We start from the raw sequence: 17789 nt of genomic DNA, 5'->3' as shown, positions 1-17789 counted from the left end.
CCCTAAGCTTATTACTATTTTTGGCATTTAATGCCTTATGACTAATGTCCACAATGAATATGATTTGTTATATGGCCTTATGTCTCATTCTTATGGTACATTGTGGATGCCCTAAGAGTGGTATTTAGATAGTTATTAAAAGTAGATGTACTACTCTGTGTCATTATAAGTGCAGATATGGTTTTTCGTGTCCGAAGTTTAATCGTTTGGGCGGTTGTAGTTTTTTTTTTTGAACGACTCGCATGAGACAGTGCGAAGTTCTATCGATAGAGTAGGAAAAAATTACAAGAATACAACCCTGGAGGGTCGTAACAAGGAAAAAGGAAAAAATATACCACCACCTGCACACCGACAGCACCAACACCGAAAGCGTGACCGACCACCGCTAGACCAACAAAGAAACACAGACGAGATCACCCCCCCTAGGGGATGCTAAAACGACGTCTTCAAGAAGAGAAGCGACGGAAAAACTGCCGCCGCCGTCTGTCGGGGCTCAAAGGAGCCAAGACTAGGCTTTCGCACGGCAACCACCCTTGAGGGGGTGAGACAGCACGCCAACACCCTCAAGAGGGGGAATAAACCATCGTTGTCGGACCGGCCAAGGCCGGTCTGAGTTTTCACCCGCCGCTCACCACCTACGAATCCACGTCTGACGAACCGATGCTCCACCACCACTCAAGCTCTACCGACATGTGGGACCCTTGCACCAGCGTCCCCCACCAGCCAGCCTTCATGCGCCGAAGACCGCGCCACACCCACCGGCAGCTCCTCTTCACACCGAGGTCCCCTCCTCCACCGCCGGCCGCGTCTCTCGCGCCAAACCGGCCTCCATCTCCGCCGTCCGCGCCTCTCAGGATGAGCCGGCCTCCGCTGCCATCGGCTGCGCCTCTCTGCACCAAGCCGATCTCCGACCCCACCTCCAAATGATGTTGCGTCGGCCAGATGCAGCCATCTGCCATGCCCTCGGCTTGCCGTCCGAGGCCGCCATGCCTCCGGTGACCTCAGTCACAGTCACCGCCACCGCAGCCGCTGCTGCCAAACGCCAGGCCACCTCGCCATCGCCATCCTCACCTCGCACCTGAATCCTTCCCTGCCTCCACTTGCTGTCGCCAGCGACCCGCATCCACCGACGTCGCCACTGCCTCCACAGTCACGGCCACCGCAAGCCGGCCGCCATTGCCGCTGCCACCATCACCAGCCGCCGATGCTAGCCGCCGCCTCCGCAAACCGCCGCCACCACCAACGCAACTGCCGCGCCGTCACCCTTCGCCACCAAAGCAGCTTACCGCCATGTCCTCCGCCGTTGTCGCCAGCCGCCACCGCCGCCTCGCCAACTACTGCGACCATGTCACGCGCAGAAATTCCCGAATAGAATTCCAAGCAGAATGTGCATTAAAACCCTTATCCAGAACCGCCCAGGGTACACAAACGACAAAGTTGACATACAGATCCACATCTTACAAACATTGTAAAAGTCTTACATAAATGTAGCGGAAAAACAAACTGAAATTTTTACATTTTGGTCCTTTTTTAAAACTTATTTTACAAATAGACCCTTGAAAAAACTTAAACCGGAAATGGTCCTTTTTGGGACGCCAGAGTGGCTGGCGCCGTACCCCAACATGGCGGCGCCAGCCACACTGGCGCCGTGCCCATGCCACCGTGGCAGTAGGGCTGTCGTGGAGGTGCTGACTAGGCCGAAGGGGGCGCCAGCCAGAGTGGCGCCGCCCCTCATACCACAGCGCCAGCATGGCTGGTGTGCCCCTCCTCTGCGAGCCCCACCAACTTTCACCCCCCCTCAAAATTTTCGCCAAGTCTGTTCTGCCTCCGGGCAACGGCAGGCGCCCCCCCAGACCGCGGCGCCAGGGTGGCTGGCGCCCCCCTCCTCCCCCATCGAAGCCCTTCTGCCTCCGGGCCTCGGTTGGCGCCGCCCTCATGGACCACGGCGCCAGGGTAGCTAGCGCCGCCCTCCCTCCAGCCCGAAACCCTTCTGCCTCGCGGCACTGGCTGGCGCTGCCCTCCCCAACCGCGGCACCAGGGTGGTTGGCGCCGCCCTCTACCTCCCTGCAAATTGAAGATCCATATTGCACAAATGTACCAATTCACAGTTCGCAATTCAAGTCACAATTCACAGATTCGTACAGACTAAAACAAGTTCCAATTGCACAAATCACAATGCCAAAAGTCCATCACATAGTCCTCACATAGTCCATCACATATTCCACACATCAAACAATGCCAAAAGTCCATCACATATTCCACACATCAAACAATGTCAAAAGTCCATCACATATCCCACACATCAAACAATGCCAAAAGTCCATCCTATATTCCACACATGAAACAATGTCAAAAGTCCATCACATAGTCCTTACATAGTCCATCACATTTTATATCACAAAGTGCACCACATATGTCATACTACCAACCAATAGATTAACTTCATACAAATCACTTCTTCCGTTGGCGCCGAATTGCTTGCGAGCCCAGAGTGTACCTACATTTGAAAATCCAATGTTTAAAACATTTTAAAAACAAAATAAGGGAAATCAAATAACATTTGAGAATGGTAAGCTCATTTTACCTCTTTTTTGCTGCCCGAGTGGATCGCAAGTTGTATTGCGTGGGTTGCGTCCCCTGAGGCGCGTCGGGAAGCTGCGACATGTCTATCTCCTCGGCGTCTGCTGCGACGTAGTCCTCATCCTCCTCGTCCTCGTCGTCATCGTCATCGCTAGGTGGAGCCGACGCCTTCCCCTTTCCCCTCCCTTGCTTAATGCGTGACGACGACGAGCCACCAACTCCTTCACGCTCTTCTATCCTGATGGAGTGTCGAGCGGTACTTGGACGCATGGATTGAGGTTGTGGTGGTGGTAGTCTCCGCGGTTGGTACACGTCGTCCAATCCACCCGACCTGCAACCTAATCTTGCTGCAAGTTTCCGGCACCTTTGACGAACTTTCTGCATTTCAAAAAAAAAGAAGTTTGTTAGGCATAACTCAAGTAATGCAAAGTGCTAAATAAATTTTACCTCTAAAACATTGCGGAGTGTGTTCTCCGTGTCCTCACCACCCCTCGGAGCTTGGAGGGCATGCCCCATTTCATTCACATTCCTGAGGAGCACTCTCGACTGAAAGCGTGAGAAGATATATGTTAGGGTCTAGGGTGCAAATGGAAATAACTTTGACAAATGCAAGAAAACTTACGACTCTGTCTCTAAGTGAGGCGTGCTCCATTTGATATCCAACTCTAGTCTGGACATCATAGGGATTCCGCCCCTCATCGGAGTCGTGGTCATCCTCTATGCCGGCTTCCGTCCAAGTAGGGCGGAGGAACAGTCTATATGTCCTATGCAGCCAAAGAAGGTACTCTGAGAAAAGATGATTTTGGTGTATAGTCTCGATGTACCTGTCTTCCTTCCGGCTGTCCTCCATTCATCAATGTATCTATTATGCTCTAGCCCCCAGTCTTTCACCTTCTTTGTTCTCACCCTGTCATACCTAGACAAGTAGAAGGTGATGAAACAATAGTGAGCATCGACAAGGGTTAAATGGTACAAAATTGAACATTGACAATGAAAGCAAACAAAGATAAGAAATATTTACTTGTGTAATTTAACTCCAGTTGAGATGTCCTCAACCGGCCAGTCTTGTTTCTTCCCGAACTGTCGCATGACACGGTGCGGAAGGTGGTACTCAACTGCCCAGAAACAAACCAATGGGCACTGGTACATGAAATAGTCAGAGTCTCGATTGCACATCGAGTTCAGGGTCAGGCTTGAAGCCTCATTTGTGTGGTATGGTAACCACTCAATCTGCAAAAGTTGAAGAGATGTCGTTGGTTAGTATCTCAATTAAAGAAGTAAATATCTAACTAGAAGTGATATTGAAAGTACTTACATGTTGAGGCTGTAAGCAGTCCATCTCATTGACATAATGCTTGTATGCCACATCCCGGTGAGCATGTGCAGTGGCAGTACTCTCAAAAAGGTAGGCCACTGTCTTCTCCATGTCTGGCTCATTGTAGGGCCAAGGAGTGAAGCTTTGCCTCCACTTAGGCCTTCCAACCGGTAGTCTTAACCACATCCATAGCTGAATCAATAGCACACAACCACTCATGTTGGATGATGGTGCCTGACGACAACAGGCCTCACAGAGCTGTCTATATGTCCACGCCAACACTACTGAGCCCCAACTGAAACGGCCCAGATCACCAAGGTTGGCGACCAAAGGAATCCATATCGCCGAAGCAATGTCACCCCCAGCATCAGGAAACAGAACCCCTCCCAACAAGTGCAAGATGTATGCACGGGCATAACACTCAACACGCCATGGCTCAGCGTCGTCGTCAAGATGTGAGAAGTTCTGACTCAGCCAAGACAGGGGTATTCCATTCTGCTTCTTCTTCCCCCCTTGCCCCTGCTCAATGTTCAGTGGAATGCCAAACAGCTGCTCCACTTGTGCACGCCATCCAGGAGTCTCTGTCCTGCCCGTCACGGCATGCCTCTGTAATGGAAGGGCCAAGATCATAGCCACATCCTGTAGAGTGATGGTCATCTCACCACTGGGAAGGTGGAAGCTGTGTGTCTCAGGCCTCCATCTGTCCACAAGTGCTGTCAACGCAGGAGCGTTGAACACTGGCATTCCTCTGCTCACGACCAAGGCCACCCCGAGCAACCCGGCCGCCCTTAGGTATGGGATGTACCTATCGTCGAACACTGGGGGGCATGAGCTCTGACTCGGAGCGGTTGAAGTACCTGCATTAGCAATTGTAAATCAATTAGTTAATATAATGTCAAATACACGCTATCGATACTTATGCACAAGTGAATCAATGCCTATTCATACCCTCCCCGCCTCGATCGCAGCCCCGCGATGACGGGCCTCGTAGTACGCCTCCAAGGCTGGGTAAGTCGGCGGTTGTCCCTCCTCGGCCATCCTACATGAAAAAGTAATAAATTCACCGTTAGTTACCAATGTGATATATATTAAAAGAAAATGAATGCGAGAACATGAGTAGGAAAACAAAATATTTACCTCCCTAACACTTATATTTTTTTTTGGACTTCTTCCTTTTTGGACGCTTAGGACACTTATATTTAGCTGCCGGTGGCTCCCAGAACCTTCGGCAGTAGCACAACTATGTTCCTTACCTACCCGTGATATCCTCCACGTGCCACTAGACCTCTTAGTTGCATGGACCTTCCATTTGCACCGTGGGTTTTCACATTTAACAGTGTACCTCCTATTTGCGGCAGAATTGACAACACAGTATGGACGATGGTGCACGATGGCGTACTCCTGGAGCCATAACTTCAATGCGATCATGGATGGGAACTCTAAACCCTTTCTGAAACCATCCACCTGGAATGGTTCTGGCAACTGATCTAGGTTGATGCCGCCATCTAGTAGTGCACCATGGGCATGTGTTAGGTCCCTAAACTCAGGAATGTCCGGCTTCCTCCCAAACACCTTCTCAAACGCACGACATTCCTCTAATGCTAACTTGTCATTATTAGTAACTTCTCAAACGCACAACATAAGGTTCCACCACTCTACCACCGTAGTAAACACGAACAAGTCTATCCATCTACACCAAAAAATCAAATGTAACTTTGCAACAAAAATTAAATCTTCATTCCTAAACGTAGTCCAAACCGACATATTATAACCAATGTATAACTTAAATTGTCCCAAAGCTACTACTCCAAAAAAATATTTAATCCACTTACAACTATCAACAAGTTTACTAGTGCATTACACATCGAAATATTACAAATACTCCGTCATATAACCCAACCTAGTTCTAGTTAACTATAATCAATTTATATAATGCAACCAAAATTTTCTCACCTTCATATAATTAATGGTTAAAAGTTTAACCTATAGACTATAGCATCAAGTTCATCAAATTAAAATTACTTTCATGTCTCAACCATAATTTTTCATCCATCCATCCAACCAAACCATCCAAAAATTAACATTACCACATATATGGTTAAAAAAATCATGACACCAATGAGTACATTGCAAACATGTAGCACTACAACAAGCCAATCCTAAGAACAAATGCTAAAAATCACAAATTTGGGTAAAAAAGGGGTTCTAGTGTTACCCACCGATCTACAAATTCAACCAATAAAAACGAAAAAAAAGAGGGGTGAATGAAGGAGTCTACCTTTCTCTTCGATTTCCACAAAAAATCCCGCGAAAAACGAGTTCAAATGGAGTGGATTTGAGGTGGGGAGGTGATGGGGAGAGAGAGGGGGAGAGCTGCTGCTGCTCAGCTCGGGCTGGTGCTTGGGCGAAAATGGGAGTGGGGAGGAGATAGGTGGTGGGGCCCACGGGGTTTAAGGGGTCGGCCAACAGAGGAGGGGCGCGCCAGCCATGCTGGCGCCATGGTATGAGGGGCGGCGCCAGTGTGGCTGGCGCCCCCATTCTGCCCAGTCAGCACCTCCACGACAGCCCTAGTGCCAGGGTGGCACAGGCACGACGCCAGTGTGGCTGGCGCCGCCATGTTGGGGTACGGCGCCAGCCACTCTGGCGCCCCAAAAAGGACCATTTCCGGTTTAAGTTTTCCCAGGGGTCTATTTGTAAAATAAGTTTTCAAAAATGACCAAAATGTAAAAATTTCAGAAAAACAAAAAGATAACTGGAGCTAAGCCTTGACTTGGATTGCAGCGGGAACACCACTCCACAGGCATCCTCGACGGCACGGACGAAGCCTACTCCTCGGAGAAACCACCATTGGACGCATACTCGAACTCTGAGGGTTGGGAGATCGAACAAGACTGAGTACTACCCACTGTACTCAGCAAGTCATATCGGAACGGAGGGTATGATGCAAAGTATAACCAAAGGAGGGCTAAAGGAGATCATTTGCATAAAGCTAGCATTTATAAACAATAGTTGAAAGCAGTAAAACAGTGGTAATAATTAGCCAATATTAAACCAATCACTGCTCAACGCTACACCACGTTGAGATAGGCCCAAACCACCACCCGCACTAATCAGTTCCATTAACTAACTAGGGGTGTGACTAATCACGGTGAATCTGGTTGACCGCCCATAACCGCGGGCACAGCCATTCAAATAGTTTTACTCTAATCAGAGGAGTACAACTGTACCCACAAGACACAGCCCCACGACACGTTACCGTGTGCTGGCATGCCACCACGACATACCAGAAAGAGGCCGTGACAGGACCCTTCGCATAACCCCCTCTAACCAAACACACCACACCTCAGGTTTCACCCCCACTCCTCGCAAGGCAGCGGGCAGTCACCTAGGTGAATCCAGAAGCGACAAAGGCTATCGCAGGGCCCATCCCGCTCCATCACGCCCACCCTTGCCTGGATGTGTCAGCTAGAGGAAAGCTACACTATAAGCCCAGCCGTTGCCCACGCTAGCTTGTGGCAAGTATGATAAGTTCTTCCAGGGCATCTCGCGAACCAGCAGTTGATTGCCATGGGTGCGACTAGCAGAACCATGCACCCACAACCCACCATTTAATATATTTTAACTAACCAACACCAAAGCGGTGGTACTAGTCCAATCATCAATGCTAGAACCTGAAGTCTATGCATTAGTGTAATCCCCATATTGTGTACTAGTTGAACTAAGCAAGGCTAAGCAATCCCTAATCCAACATCTAGTCAAGTTACAACCCAAGCAAGCAAAGGAACAAGATGTCGAATAATATGGCTGAGACAGTAGGTAGTCAACCCATGGTATCATTATAAAACAATGCAATATTTAAAGAAAAATAATAGGGTATTTGCAATATGGGATCAACATATTTAAGAGACAAGCATGACTTTCCTTGCTCTGCGGCTGGAGGGACCTCGGCGACTATCTCAAAGTACACAGGAGCGTCGGAAGAGCCGGAATCTATGCGACATACAAAGCAAACAATACAAACAGGCTATAAGACTACTGAAACAGTAAACAAAACCATTTTTAATGGATTCTTTGGTTTTTTCTTGATTTACTGAGACTTGAATGGGCTTAAACGGAGCACATATGAATTTTCTATGAATTTTAGAAGATTCAATGAGTTTTTACTATAAAAGAAAAAGGCTTAATTGAATTATTGCGCATTAATTAACCCCGGATGAAATTAGTGAGGGGGGAGCGCCGGCATGTGGGCCCCACATGTCATCGGCTCAGAGGCGCCGGTCCACGGTGGACCGAGTCCACGAGATCGAAGGAGCGGAGCACCACGTGGCGCCGGCGTGGCAGCCACGTGGGCTGCCACGCGGACGGCGATGGACGGCCCTGATCTACCCATGGGTAGATCGGACGGCGGAGGTAGCGTGCGGCCAGGCGCACGCGCGGGCGACTTAAGCCGGCTTGGCAGCCATGGCGCACGGCAGCGACGGCACGAGGCGGCGAGCGGCGGCACAGCTAGGCGGCGGCGCAGCGGCTAGGCGGCTAGGTGGCGGCTTAGCGGCACGGGAGAGAGGGAGGGAAGGAGGAGGGGAGGCCTCTTCGATGACGATCGACGACGGCGAGCGGCGGCGATGGCAGGACGGGCTCCAGGATGACCTAAAGAACAAAATGAGGGAGATTAGACAACGAGAGGGAGGCCGCGGCGACTTAGGGCGCTGGCCGAAGGCGGCGACCATGGCGATGCTCACCGGCGCAAGAGGGATGGCGGATTCCGGCTGCGGATTCGGCCGACTGAGGGGTGGACGGGGTGGCGCTCGAGGAGGTGAACACAACGGCGTTGACGGCGCGGCTCGGCGCGGCGGCTAGCGGCAACCGGAGCAGCGGCTGCGGCGGTGGAGAGGAGGGCGACGGCGCTAGGGCGATGGGGTGCACGGGAGCGGTCAATGGCAATGTGAAAAAGAGAGAGGGGCCGGGGGTGCTTTATGTAGGCTTGAGGGGGCGGGACGTGGCCGGGATTGGCGGGCGAAGCCGGCGAAGTGGGGGAGGTGGAGAGAGAGAGAGGGCTCTCGGCCGTTTCTCGGCACGGGCGCGCGTGGGAAGTGGGGTGGCGGTTGCGGGACGTTTGGGAAATGGCGCGGGAGGCGGTCGATGTGGGCGGGACGCGCGGGAGAGGTGGGAGCGGTAGTTGTGGGTGCGGGTGGCGCCGGCCGGAGGTAGGGAACGGGCCCGACAGGTGGGCCTCACCTGTCGGCGACCTGGAGAGGGGAGGGCGCGGGGCAGCCGCGGGCTGGGCCTCGGCCTCGGGCCGGCCCAGCTGGCGTGCGGGAGGGGGAGGGGAAATGGGCCGGCGGCCAAAAAGGAAAAGGAGGGGGGAAAAAGAAAATGAAAAAGAAAAAGAATTTTCCAGGGATTTAAATAATGCTTGTGCTCGATTTTAATTGGTTAAAATTATTTCTAGAGCTCTAAAAATTCCACTAAAAATTCTGTTAGCATATTTTGACATGTAGAACCCAAGAAAAATTCCACATGCCTTTTTCGATTATTAAATGCCTTTATTATATTAGGGTTTCTCTCATGCCTTTACACTTGTAATTTCTTAGGACCATTTATTAATTTGATTTAGGCTTGGGAGAAGAACTTCAGGGTGTGATAGACCACCACCGCCGCTGCCGTCGCCAACTGCCGTCGCCAGCCGACCACCACCGCCGGCCACCCTCCAGATCCGGCCGAGAGGTGCGGATCTGAGGGCCGTCGCCGCCACGACCACCACCAGGCGTCGCTATCGTCTCCTCCACTCCTCATCGCCAGCTACCCCTTCGCCAGATCCGGCCAGGCCAGGCACGAATCTGGCCTCCACTGCCGCCGCTCCCGAACATGATACTTCGCCGTCGTCGCCACCAAGCCCCTCGTCCCCACGACCGCCACCAGCCGCCGCCGTCGCCACCTTCGCCAGATCTGGCCGGGCCCATCGCTGGTCTGGCCTCCACCGCTGCCGCTCCGAGCATCACCCCCTGCTGTCGCCGCATAGTATGGGGACCCCCCGTCCTTGTGGCCGCCCAGCTTTGCCGGTGCCTGCTCAGGTGGCGGCGAGGTGGGGGAGGAGGCGGGTGAAGGAGGAAGACGCCGGCGTGGTCGCCTTCCGAGTCGCCGGGGAGGCGACGTGAGAGGGTTTTCTCAAGATACTACTGCAGTTGTAGTTTAATTCCCTACCAAACACAGGGTGCAGAAAGCATAGCAAGCAGGCAATGGGATGGTTTGACTTCGCCGAGCAAGGATAGCTATGCACGATTCATTTCGGGCGTGTTTAGTAAGGGAAAAGAAAATTTTTGAGTGTCACATCGGATGTTTGACCGGATGTCGGAAAGGGTTTTCGGACACGAATGAAAAAACTAATTTCAGAACTCGCCGGGAAACCGCGAGACGAATCTTTTGAGCCTAATTAAGCCGTCATTAGCACGTGTGGGTTACTGTAGCATTTATGGTTAATCACGGACTAATTAGGCTCAAAAGATTCGTCTCGCTATTTCCTCCATAACTGTGCAATTAGTTTTTCTTTTTATTTATATTTAATACTCCATACATGTGTCTAAAGATTCGATGTAATGTTTTTTTTTTTTTGCCCGAAGTAAGAAAGAGGTCGATTAAAAACAAAAAGAAAAATGAAGAAATGGCTACCGCCTACCGTAGTGGCAAGCTCCGTAAAAACCACGCCTCCGTCCGCCGCCAATGGGTGCATCGGCATATGCCGCCCTTCATCGCCTCCTCCCTCATTCTTCCGGTGGGGGTGCTCATCTTGAGGATCGAGGGAAGGGGAGGAGCCCGCGCGTCGTCCGGTACGCGGTAACCCTACTTTTGTCAACGGGATTTCCTTATTCGAGTTCAGATGGATTAGATGGGGATTCGAGTATTTCGGTGTGTGCTAAAGTACAAGAGAGTTTCCGGTTGCAGGCGGGAAGCTCCGAGGCTGGATGGATGGAGGAGGCCACCATCATGGCTGCGGGGAGAAAGGAACAAAGACAACATGGCGCAAGGCCAAAACGGCAAGAGGAAGTTGGGACTGGTTTCAAAAGGAATTGAAGTCAAAAAAGAGGAGGAACAAGACGAGTTTAAATCAGTGTGGCAAATGCTAAATAAATGTTTTCTAAATGGTGGGAAACTGTAAATTAAGCTTTGGCAGCAGCATGTCCTGAAAGTTTCAACAAAAAAAAAATGTCATATGATTAGTTATCCCACTATGGATCGAAGATGTTGCTTGAGAGTATGACAAGGAGAAGGCCCTTGAAGAATTGAGACAAGATTGACTGTGCAACGCAGCAGTCTGCACTGCAGTTATAACACTTGCTTTGAAAGGAGATACGCAGGGTGCTTCGGATCTTGTTCGCAACAATGGTTGGTGGAGGACTGGAGGCACCTAAATATTCTCAGCTATAATTATTATTATTTTACTTTGATCAAGACTAAACTTCCAGTGCTAACTGTTGTCAGCACACCTACTACAAATACTGGCGAGCCTGCTGAGTTTTCTTGAAGCAGAGGAGTGTAGGTAATTGGTGCATGTTGCTATCTAGAATGGTATGAGATTGGGAAAAAGTCAAGAAAAGCGACTGCAACGGAAATAGGAAAACAGATGTAATCCTCTTATCTCCTTGATACACAGAGACGGTGCCTCCATTTTTCTCTTTTTGCACAGGTACCTTTGTGATCTGTTCTGTGTTATTCATTTTTCGGAGTTCAAATTGCAGCGATGTTTTGCTACTGCACTATTAAACTTTTTTTCTGACATGTCACTTGTTTATGTATTAGTTGCATTGTAAACAGATATACTGGCTATATTTTCCTTCTGCTAATGTTTGTTTTGACTTGTCCATATCTTTCAGGATCCTCCTTTAGTTTTCTATCATCATCCTCTATTCAAACCCCAGTGGTATCATCAATTGTATTTTTTTTTATTTCGTGGACTAAGCTTTCTTGATGTAAGATTTCGTCAAAGTACTCACCTAACCACCGATGTTTACATTAGGTACATGCAACCTGCCATCTTCATGACTTCATTTCTCAGCTGCCAAAGAGTCGCTAGCATGACCTTTCACCCATACATATGAGCTACTTCTCTTGCATATTTGTTTCTTTGTGTTCCCTTGTCGAGAGCTTGTCAAATTTCTGCAGATCTGTTTTTGAGCAAGATTTACACATTAGGTATGTCTACAAGTTCTGGACAAGCCATGGTGAGTGTTTCGACGGGAGTGATGAACTGCCTTCTTGCCAAGCTTGCCACCCTGATTGATGAAGAGCATGTTAAGTTCAGCAACATTCCTAAGGAGGTGGGCTTCCTCAGGGATGAGCTCAGGACCATGAAAGCTTTCCTGGAGATACTTGCAGACAAAGACAACCTCGATCCACTCACAAAAGAGTGGATGAACTAAGTAAGAGAGATGGCTTATGAGATTGAGGACTGGATTGATGAGGCCATGCATCATCTCACTAAGGACGACAGCAATTCTGGGTTCATTTCGAAGATCATTTTTCGTCTCAACAGGATGAGAACACAAAATCGCATGACCAATCAAATAAATAAGGTGAAAACACGTGTGGTGGAGATGAGCCATCGGCACAAAAGGTATAAGCTTGATGCAAGTATCTCTACATCTGACTATACAGCCATTGATCCTCGCCTCTGTGCGCTATATGCGGATGCAGAGGCCCTTGTGGGTATGGATGGTCCAAGGGATGAGATTACCAAATGGTTGATGGGTGCAGATCAACAGTTGATGGTGGTGTCTGTTTTGGGAATTGGTGGTCTAGGCAAGACAGCACTTGCTAACGAAGTGTACAAAAAGATTGGAGGGCAATTTGATTGTCATGCATTTATCTCCATCTCTCAGAAACCAGATATAGTAAGGATCCTCAGTAATATACTCTCACAACTGGGCAAGGAGACATTTACTCCATCTTGTGAGATACATGGTGTTCTCAAGGGAGAATCTACAAGACAAAAGGTACCTTTTCTTCTTCTTCTTCTTTTTTTTTTGTTTCTGCAATGTAATGTCTCATGGATGGTTATATATTGGTCATGAGTAATCTACAACTTATCTCCTCTTAAAAACTTAATTGGAACAGTTCTGCTCTGTCCAAAATGTTCATAGCAATGAACTGAGAATGAGTCTTTCCTTTGTGCTATTTGCTCTGTTTTTAAGGAGAGTGTAGTCCTTACTTACTCTTAGTCTAATTTGCTTATTTTATATGCTGCATGTGAAACATTTGCAGGTATTTGATCATAATTGATGATTTATGGGACAAATCTGCATGGGACATTTTTAGATGTGCCCTCCCCAAAAATAATCATGCTAGCAGAGTGATAACAACAACACGGATTGAAAAGGTGGCTATGGAATGTTGCAGCTATCGCTGTGAATTTATTTATAAGATGAAACCACTGAATGAACATGATTCAAGAAGACTATTTTTTAATAGAATATTTGGCTCGGAGAATGCCTGTCCAGAACGATTTAAGGGAGTTTCAACTGGAATTTTGCAAAGATGCGGTGGTCTGCCACTTGCAATTGTTAGTGTCTCTAGCCTGTTAGCTAATCCAGCAACCTCTGTAGATAGACAATGGGAGTACGTAAGCAATTCTTTGAGTGATAAGTTTGGAATAATGCCTGCATTGGATGGAATGAGAAACATTTTACATCTTAGTTACAAAAACCTTCCTTATCATCTCAAGACATGTTTTCTATATCTTGGCATTTATCCAGAGGACTACATAATAAGGAAAAGTGATGTGGTCAGGCAATGGATAACTGAAGGTTTTGTTCATAAAGCCCAGGTACAAGATGCAGAAGATGTTGCAGGTAGCTACTTCAACGAGCTAGTCAACAGGAGCATGATTCTACACACAGACATAGACTATCAGAATAATGTAGTATCCTGTAAGCTACATGATATGATGCTTGATCTTATCTTGTATGAGGCAGCAGAAGAGAAATTTTTTACAGTAACAGATAATTTCAGTACATTGCTGGGCCTGCACAATAGTGTCCATCGGCTCTCCCTCCAATATGACAACAGAAACCATGACACCGCAGCAGCAACTACTAGTCTAACATATCTTCGGTCGCTTGCAATCTTTGGAAATTCTAAATACATGCACATGCATCATCTTTCAGACTTTAAGTTTCTCCGAGTTTTAATTACAGTGTTTTCAGATGCTGTCCACCAGATGAGTTTGGACCTAACAGGAATTCGTCAGTTGTTTCAACTTAGAGATGTGAAGATTGAAGCCAATATTCATGTGCAGATACAATTGCCTGCTCAAATTCAGGAGCTAAAACTTTTGGAATCCATTGATATAGAATGGGGATCAGTTTGCATTCCACCAGATATTGTTCATCTGCCTCACTTGATTCATCTTGTTATCCCAGAAGGAACAGGATTGCCTGATGGGATCGGAAACTTGAAATCTCTGATCACTCTGCGTTCTTTTGATCTGGGGGAGAACTCGTTACATAATATCAGAAGTATCAGAGAGCTGACTAATCTGAGAGATCTCAATCTCTGTTACTCTGGAAAAAATGTAGTATCTAATATGGAGACATGGATTGATGTTTTGCGTTCTTCCCTTGAAAAGCTTTCCAACCTCAAATATCTACATTTATATTGGCCTGGTACTTGTGAAAATGGCCTATGTTCTTTGAACCCTCCATCCCGCCATCTTCAGAGACTGGAGATGGCGTACTGGTGGTTTTCCAAAGTTCCTAAGTGGATTGGAGGGCTCCATGAGCTTCACGTCTTGAAACTTGCAGTGAAGGAGGTGTCAGATGATGATATCACTCTTCTTGCACAACTGCCTTCCCTGACAAACCTTGGATTGCGCATGCGAGGAGCACCTAAGCAGAAGATAATTATCTATAAGAAGGCATTCCCAGTTCTCAGATACTTCAAATTCTGGTGTAGCACACCTTGCCTGGTCTTTGAGGCCTCCGTGATGAGCGAAGAGCTGCGGAATTAGCGCTACAAAATGCCATTGATATGCATCCTGGTCGTCCTAGTGTCAAGGTCGTCAGTTGCCCGCATACACAGTTCCATTCTGACATTTCCGATTAGGAGGAAGTGGACAGGGATAACATGTGCCATCTGAACAAAACCTAGTAAACGTCGCTACTTGATACCGTACTTGTAGTAGTAACTGTATGCAGAAATTTTTTTATTAATGCGAAATACAACAGAAAATCGCAGAGCAAACATGATCATCTGCTAACAGCATTTTGAGTACTTTGATGGTAAACAAACCCCACTGTCTGGATGTGCTGCTAGGCTGCTAGCTAGCTATCTAATGGCCTTATACTATTGCTATTTAGTGGCCCTGAAATCGATGTAATCACCTTCTGTCTTCAGGCACCACACATTTCACTACCTGTTCTCAGGAAACACATGCTCCCTCTGTCCCTAAATATAAGTGATTTTGGTAGGATATGACACATCATAATACAATGAATCTGGACATGGTTCTGACCAGATTTGTTCGCTGTACTAGGATATGTCACATCACACTAAAATCCCTTATAACTAAAATCCCTTATATTTAGGGACGGAGAGAGTATATGTCTGCCGCATCTGTAGCTGCAGAGCTGTTGACTTGTTTTTGCACTTGAGAAGATGAACTATGTGATGTCATACATCGAGGATTCCTCTGCTGCAGGTTGCTGTGAGAGCAACTGCAGCATGTCCGGAACTTGGCAAGTGAAAAATAAGGTTCGCCAGGCCCATTTGTGGACAAAAGTGATTTCCTGCTAATACTGTTCCAGGACTATATTTGCTATTGTTTGTGTGTACCGTGGTTTCTGTTGTTTATTTGATCGCTTGAGAAGGCTAACCCTAACTAATCTCTTCAATCCTGCATACAAAATTCATTTTTTCCCCTTTTCGCACGCACCGTACGTGTTGAGCAGTATACCCATAAAAATGGCACAAAACATGATGATTGATGAAATCCTGTATGTATGATATGATATGATATGACGAAACACGAAACTGCGATCGAGTGATTGATATTGCACGTTTTGCTTGATCTTGATCAACATGGAAATGGATCGGTCTGATGAACTCACGTTGTAACTCCTCACTATTGAGTTGAACATGGACGAAATTAATATGGTGATGGATCAGCGATGGGTTTATAACTTCACCTATCAAAACTAAAATATTGACGTCCACGAATATCATGCACAAGGGGTATGCTTTCAATCTGAATTTTATGGGGTTAAGAACTGCCGCTGATCCTCGTATCTTGAATCATATATTAGGGACACACTTGCGGATATCCTCCGTGAGAATGTGTGCATGCGTCTTTGGGGTTAAAAGGGAAAATGACAAGGGTATACCTAAGCAAGAAGAACCTATAATTTTGTAGTTGTGTTCCATCCAATATGGGAAGGAAAAATGGGACCGATGGCAAGCATGCACAAAAGGAAAAGCGAAGTTAAAGGGCAAGCTAAAGATGGAACGTGTGGTTGGGACGAAGCAGTGGGGGATCCAGTCCCTCTTCCCCCTCTCGCCGCTCTCCTCTATTTATAGCTTACATATGCGCGCCTCACAACCCGCGACGAACACCGAGGAGCCAGCAAGAGACAAACCTGACCAAATCCACCCTAGCTACAAATTTTCTTGGCCGCGCGCGGCAGGCAGATCGAGCAGGCGAGCGAAGATGTCGTGGCAGACGTACGTCGACGAGCACCTGATGTGCGAGATCGAGGGCCACCACCTCACCTCCGCCGCCATCGTCGGCCACGACGGCACCGTCTGGGCACAGAGCGCCGCCTTCCCTCAGGTAACAAAACCACCAATTCCTCGATCGCCGCCGGCCGCTGTTGTTCTTGTTCTTGCGTGATCGATCACCGGCCACCGTTGTGAATTCGTCTGTGCCTGTGCAGTTCAAACCGGAGGAGATGACCAACATCATGAAGGACTTCGACGAGCCGGGGTTCCTCGCCCCGACCGGACTGTTTCTTGGACCAACCAAGTACATGGTCATCCAAGGTGAACCTGGCGCTGTCATTCGTGGCAAGAAGGTACTTATCGTATCTGATTTCTAACCATGATGGGTCCGCAGTTTCTCATTGTCTCTAACCTTTGATTGATTAAATTTGCAGCTTCTTCTCATATGTAAGCCATGGGTTCTTGTTGCAATGTTTGGTTTGGCAGGGATCAGGAGGCATCACAGTGAAGAAGACCGGGCAGGCGCTGGTGGTCGGCATCTACGACGAGCCCATGACCCCGGGGCAGTGCAACATGGTGGTTGAGAGGCTCGGTGACTACCTCGTAGAGCAGGGCCTGTAGATCGATCGATCACATCCATTGTCGCGCACCGTTCCCAAATTTCATCAACAAATTAACTCAGCCAAACGAGTCACATTACTAGATCCATATGCAATTTTTCTAGCCACCACCGCGCATGCATGGGATTAATTGTGGTTTAATTTTTTTTTTCTCATCTTCCCCTGTCAACACCACACATTGCAGATCACTTCCTGCAGTGCCATAGTCCCTCTCGTTTCTTCGTGTCGTTTCGGCTAATAATTGTGTGTTTTTTTTTTCTTTTTTGCCGGTTTGGTCATTTCGGCTGCCGTTTGAGTTGTGAATCTGGAACAACATATATGTGATTGCCATTGTTTCATTGCAATACAAAGAAGACAGTATATACATTCATCCGGTCTCTTGGAAAAAAAAAACAACGAAAACTATATATAGTTATTTCTTCAGTTTTTGTTTCTAATTGTATATGCATCACTCATAAGTATATAATAACTAAATTAAAGCTAGCTTTCTATGCATAAATGGGGCAAACTAAATTTGAGTAAGCATCAGATTGTTTTGGTTCTTAGAGCATCTCAAGAGAGACTAAAAA

General features: G+C 47.8%; 2 protein-coding genes across 7 annotated transcripts; both read left to right on the top strand.

Annotated features, from left to right (window-relative positions):
• The first annotated feature begins 10560 nt into the window (after positions 1-10560).
• LOC127753398 (disease resistance protein RGA5-like) lies at positions 10561-15129 on the top strand. Of its 6 annotated transcripts, XM_052278888.1 has the most exons (5): positions 10561-10719; positions 10835-11576; positions 11764-11810; positions 11907-12882; positions 13151-15129. In XM_052278888.1, the coding sequence occupies exons 4-5, from the start codon at positions 12848-12850 to the stop codon at positions 14892-14894; spliced, it is 1779 nt and encodes a 592-aa protein (XP_052134848.1). In that variant the 5' UTR covers positions 10561-10719; positions 10835-11576; positions 11764-11810; positions 11907-12847; the 3' UTR covers positions 14895-15129. The 6 variants fall into 6 exon arrangements, with proteins under 6 accessions (XP_052134848.1, XP_052134843.1, XP_052134844.1 ...); XM_052278883.1 differs by having other exon boundaries at positions 10835-11275; positions 11372-12882; XM_052278884.1 differs by having other exon boundaries at positions 11764-12882.
• A 1357-nt stretch (positions 15130-16486) lies between these two features.
• Positions 16487-17590, top strand: LOC127786208 (profilin-A). The gene is made up of 3 exons (XM_052313550.1): positions 16487-16712; positions 16816-16953; positions 17087-17590. Exons 1-3 carry the CDS (start codon positions 16590-16592, stop codon positions 17219-17221), a joined length of 396 nt encoding a protein of 131 aa, XP_052169510.1. The 5' UTR covers positions 16487-16589; the 3' UTR covers positions 17222-17590.
• The last annotated feature ends 199 nt before the right edge of the window (positions 17591-17789 follow it).

This window comes from Oryza glaberrima, chromosome 10 (assembly GCF_000147395.1).
Source record: "Oryza glaberrima chromosome 10, OglaRS2, whole genome shotgun sequence".
In the NCBI taxonomy this organism is placed as follows: domain Eukaryota; kingdom Viridiplantae; phylum Streptophyta; class Magnoliopsida; order Poales; family Poaceae; genus Oryza; species Oryza glaberrima.
The sequence above is the reverse complement of the archived record's forward strand: the minus strand, read 5'-3'. Positions and strand labels throughout refer to the sequence as shown.

Coding starts and splice junctions, on each gene's coding strand:
- LOC127786208 (XM_052313550.1), top strand. CDS start 16,590: ATGTCGTGGCAGACGTACGTCGACGAGCACCTGATGTGCGAGATCGAG. Junction 16,713..16,815: donor AGAGCGCCGCCTTCCCTCAG/GTAACAAAACCA, acceptor GTGCCTGTGCAG/TTCAAACCGGAGGAGATGAC. Junction 16,954..17,086: donor CTGTCATTCGTGGCAAGAAG/GTACTTATCGTA, acceptor TTGGTTTGGCAG/GGATCAGGAGGCATCACAGT.
- LOC127753398 (XM_052278883.1), top strand. CDS start 12,848: ATGGTGTTCTCAAGGGAGAATCTACAAGACAAAAG. Junction 12,883..13,150: donor GAGAATCTACAAGACAAAAG/GTACCTTTTCTT, acceptor AAACATTTGCAG/GTATTTGATCATAATTGATG.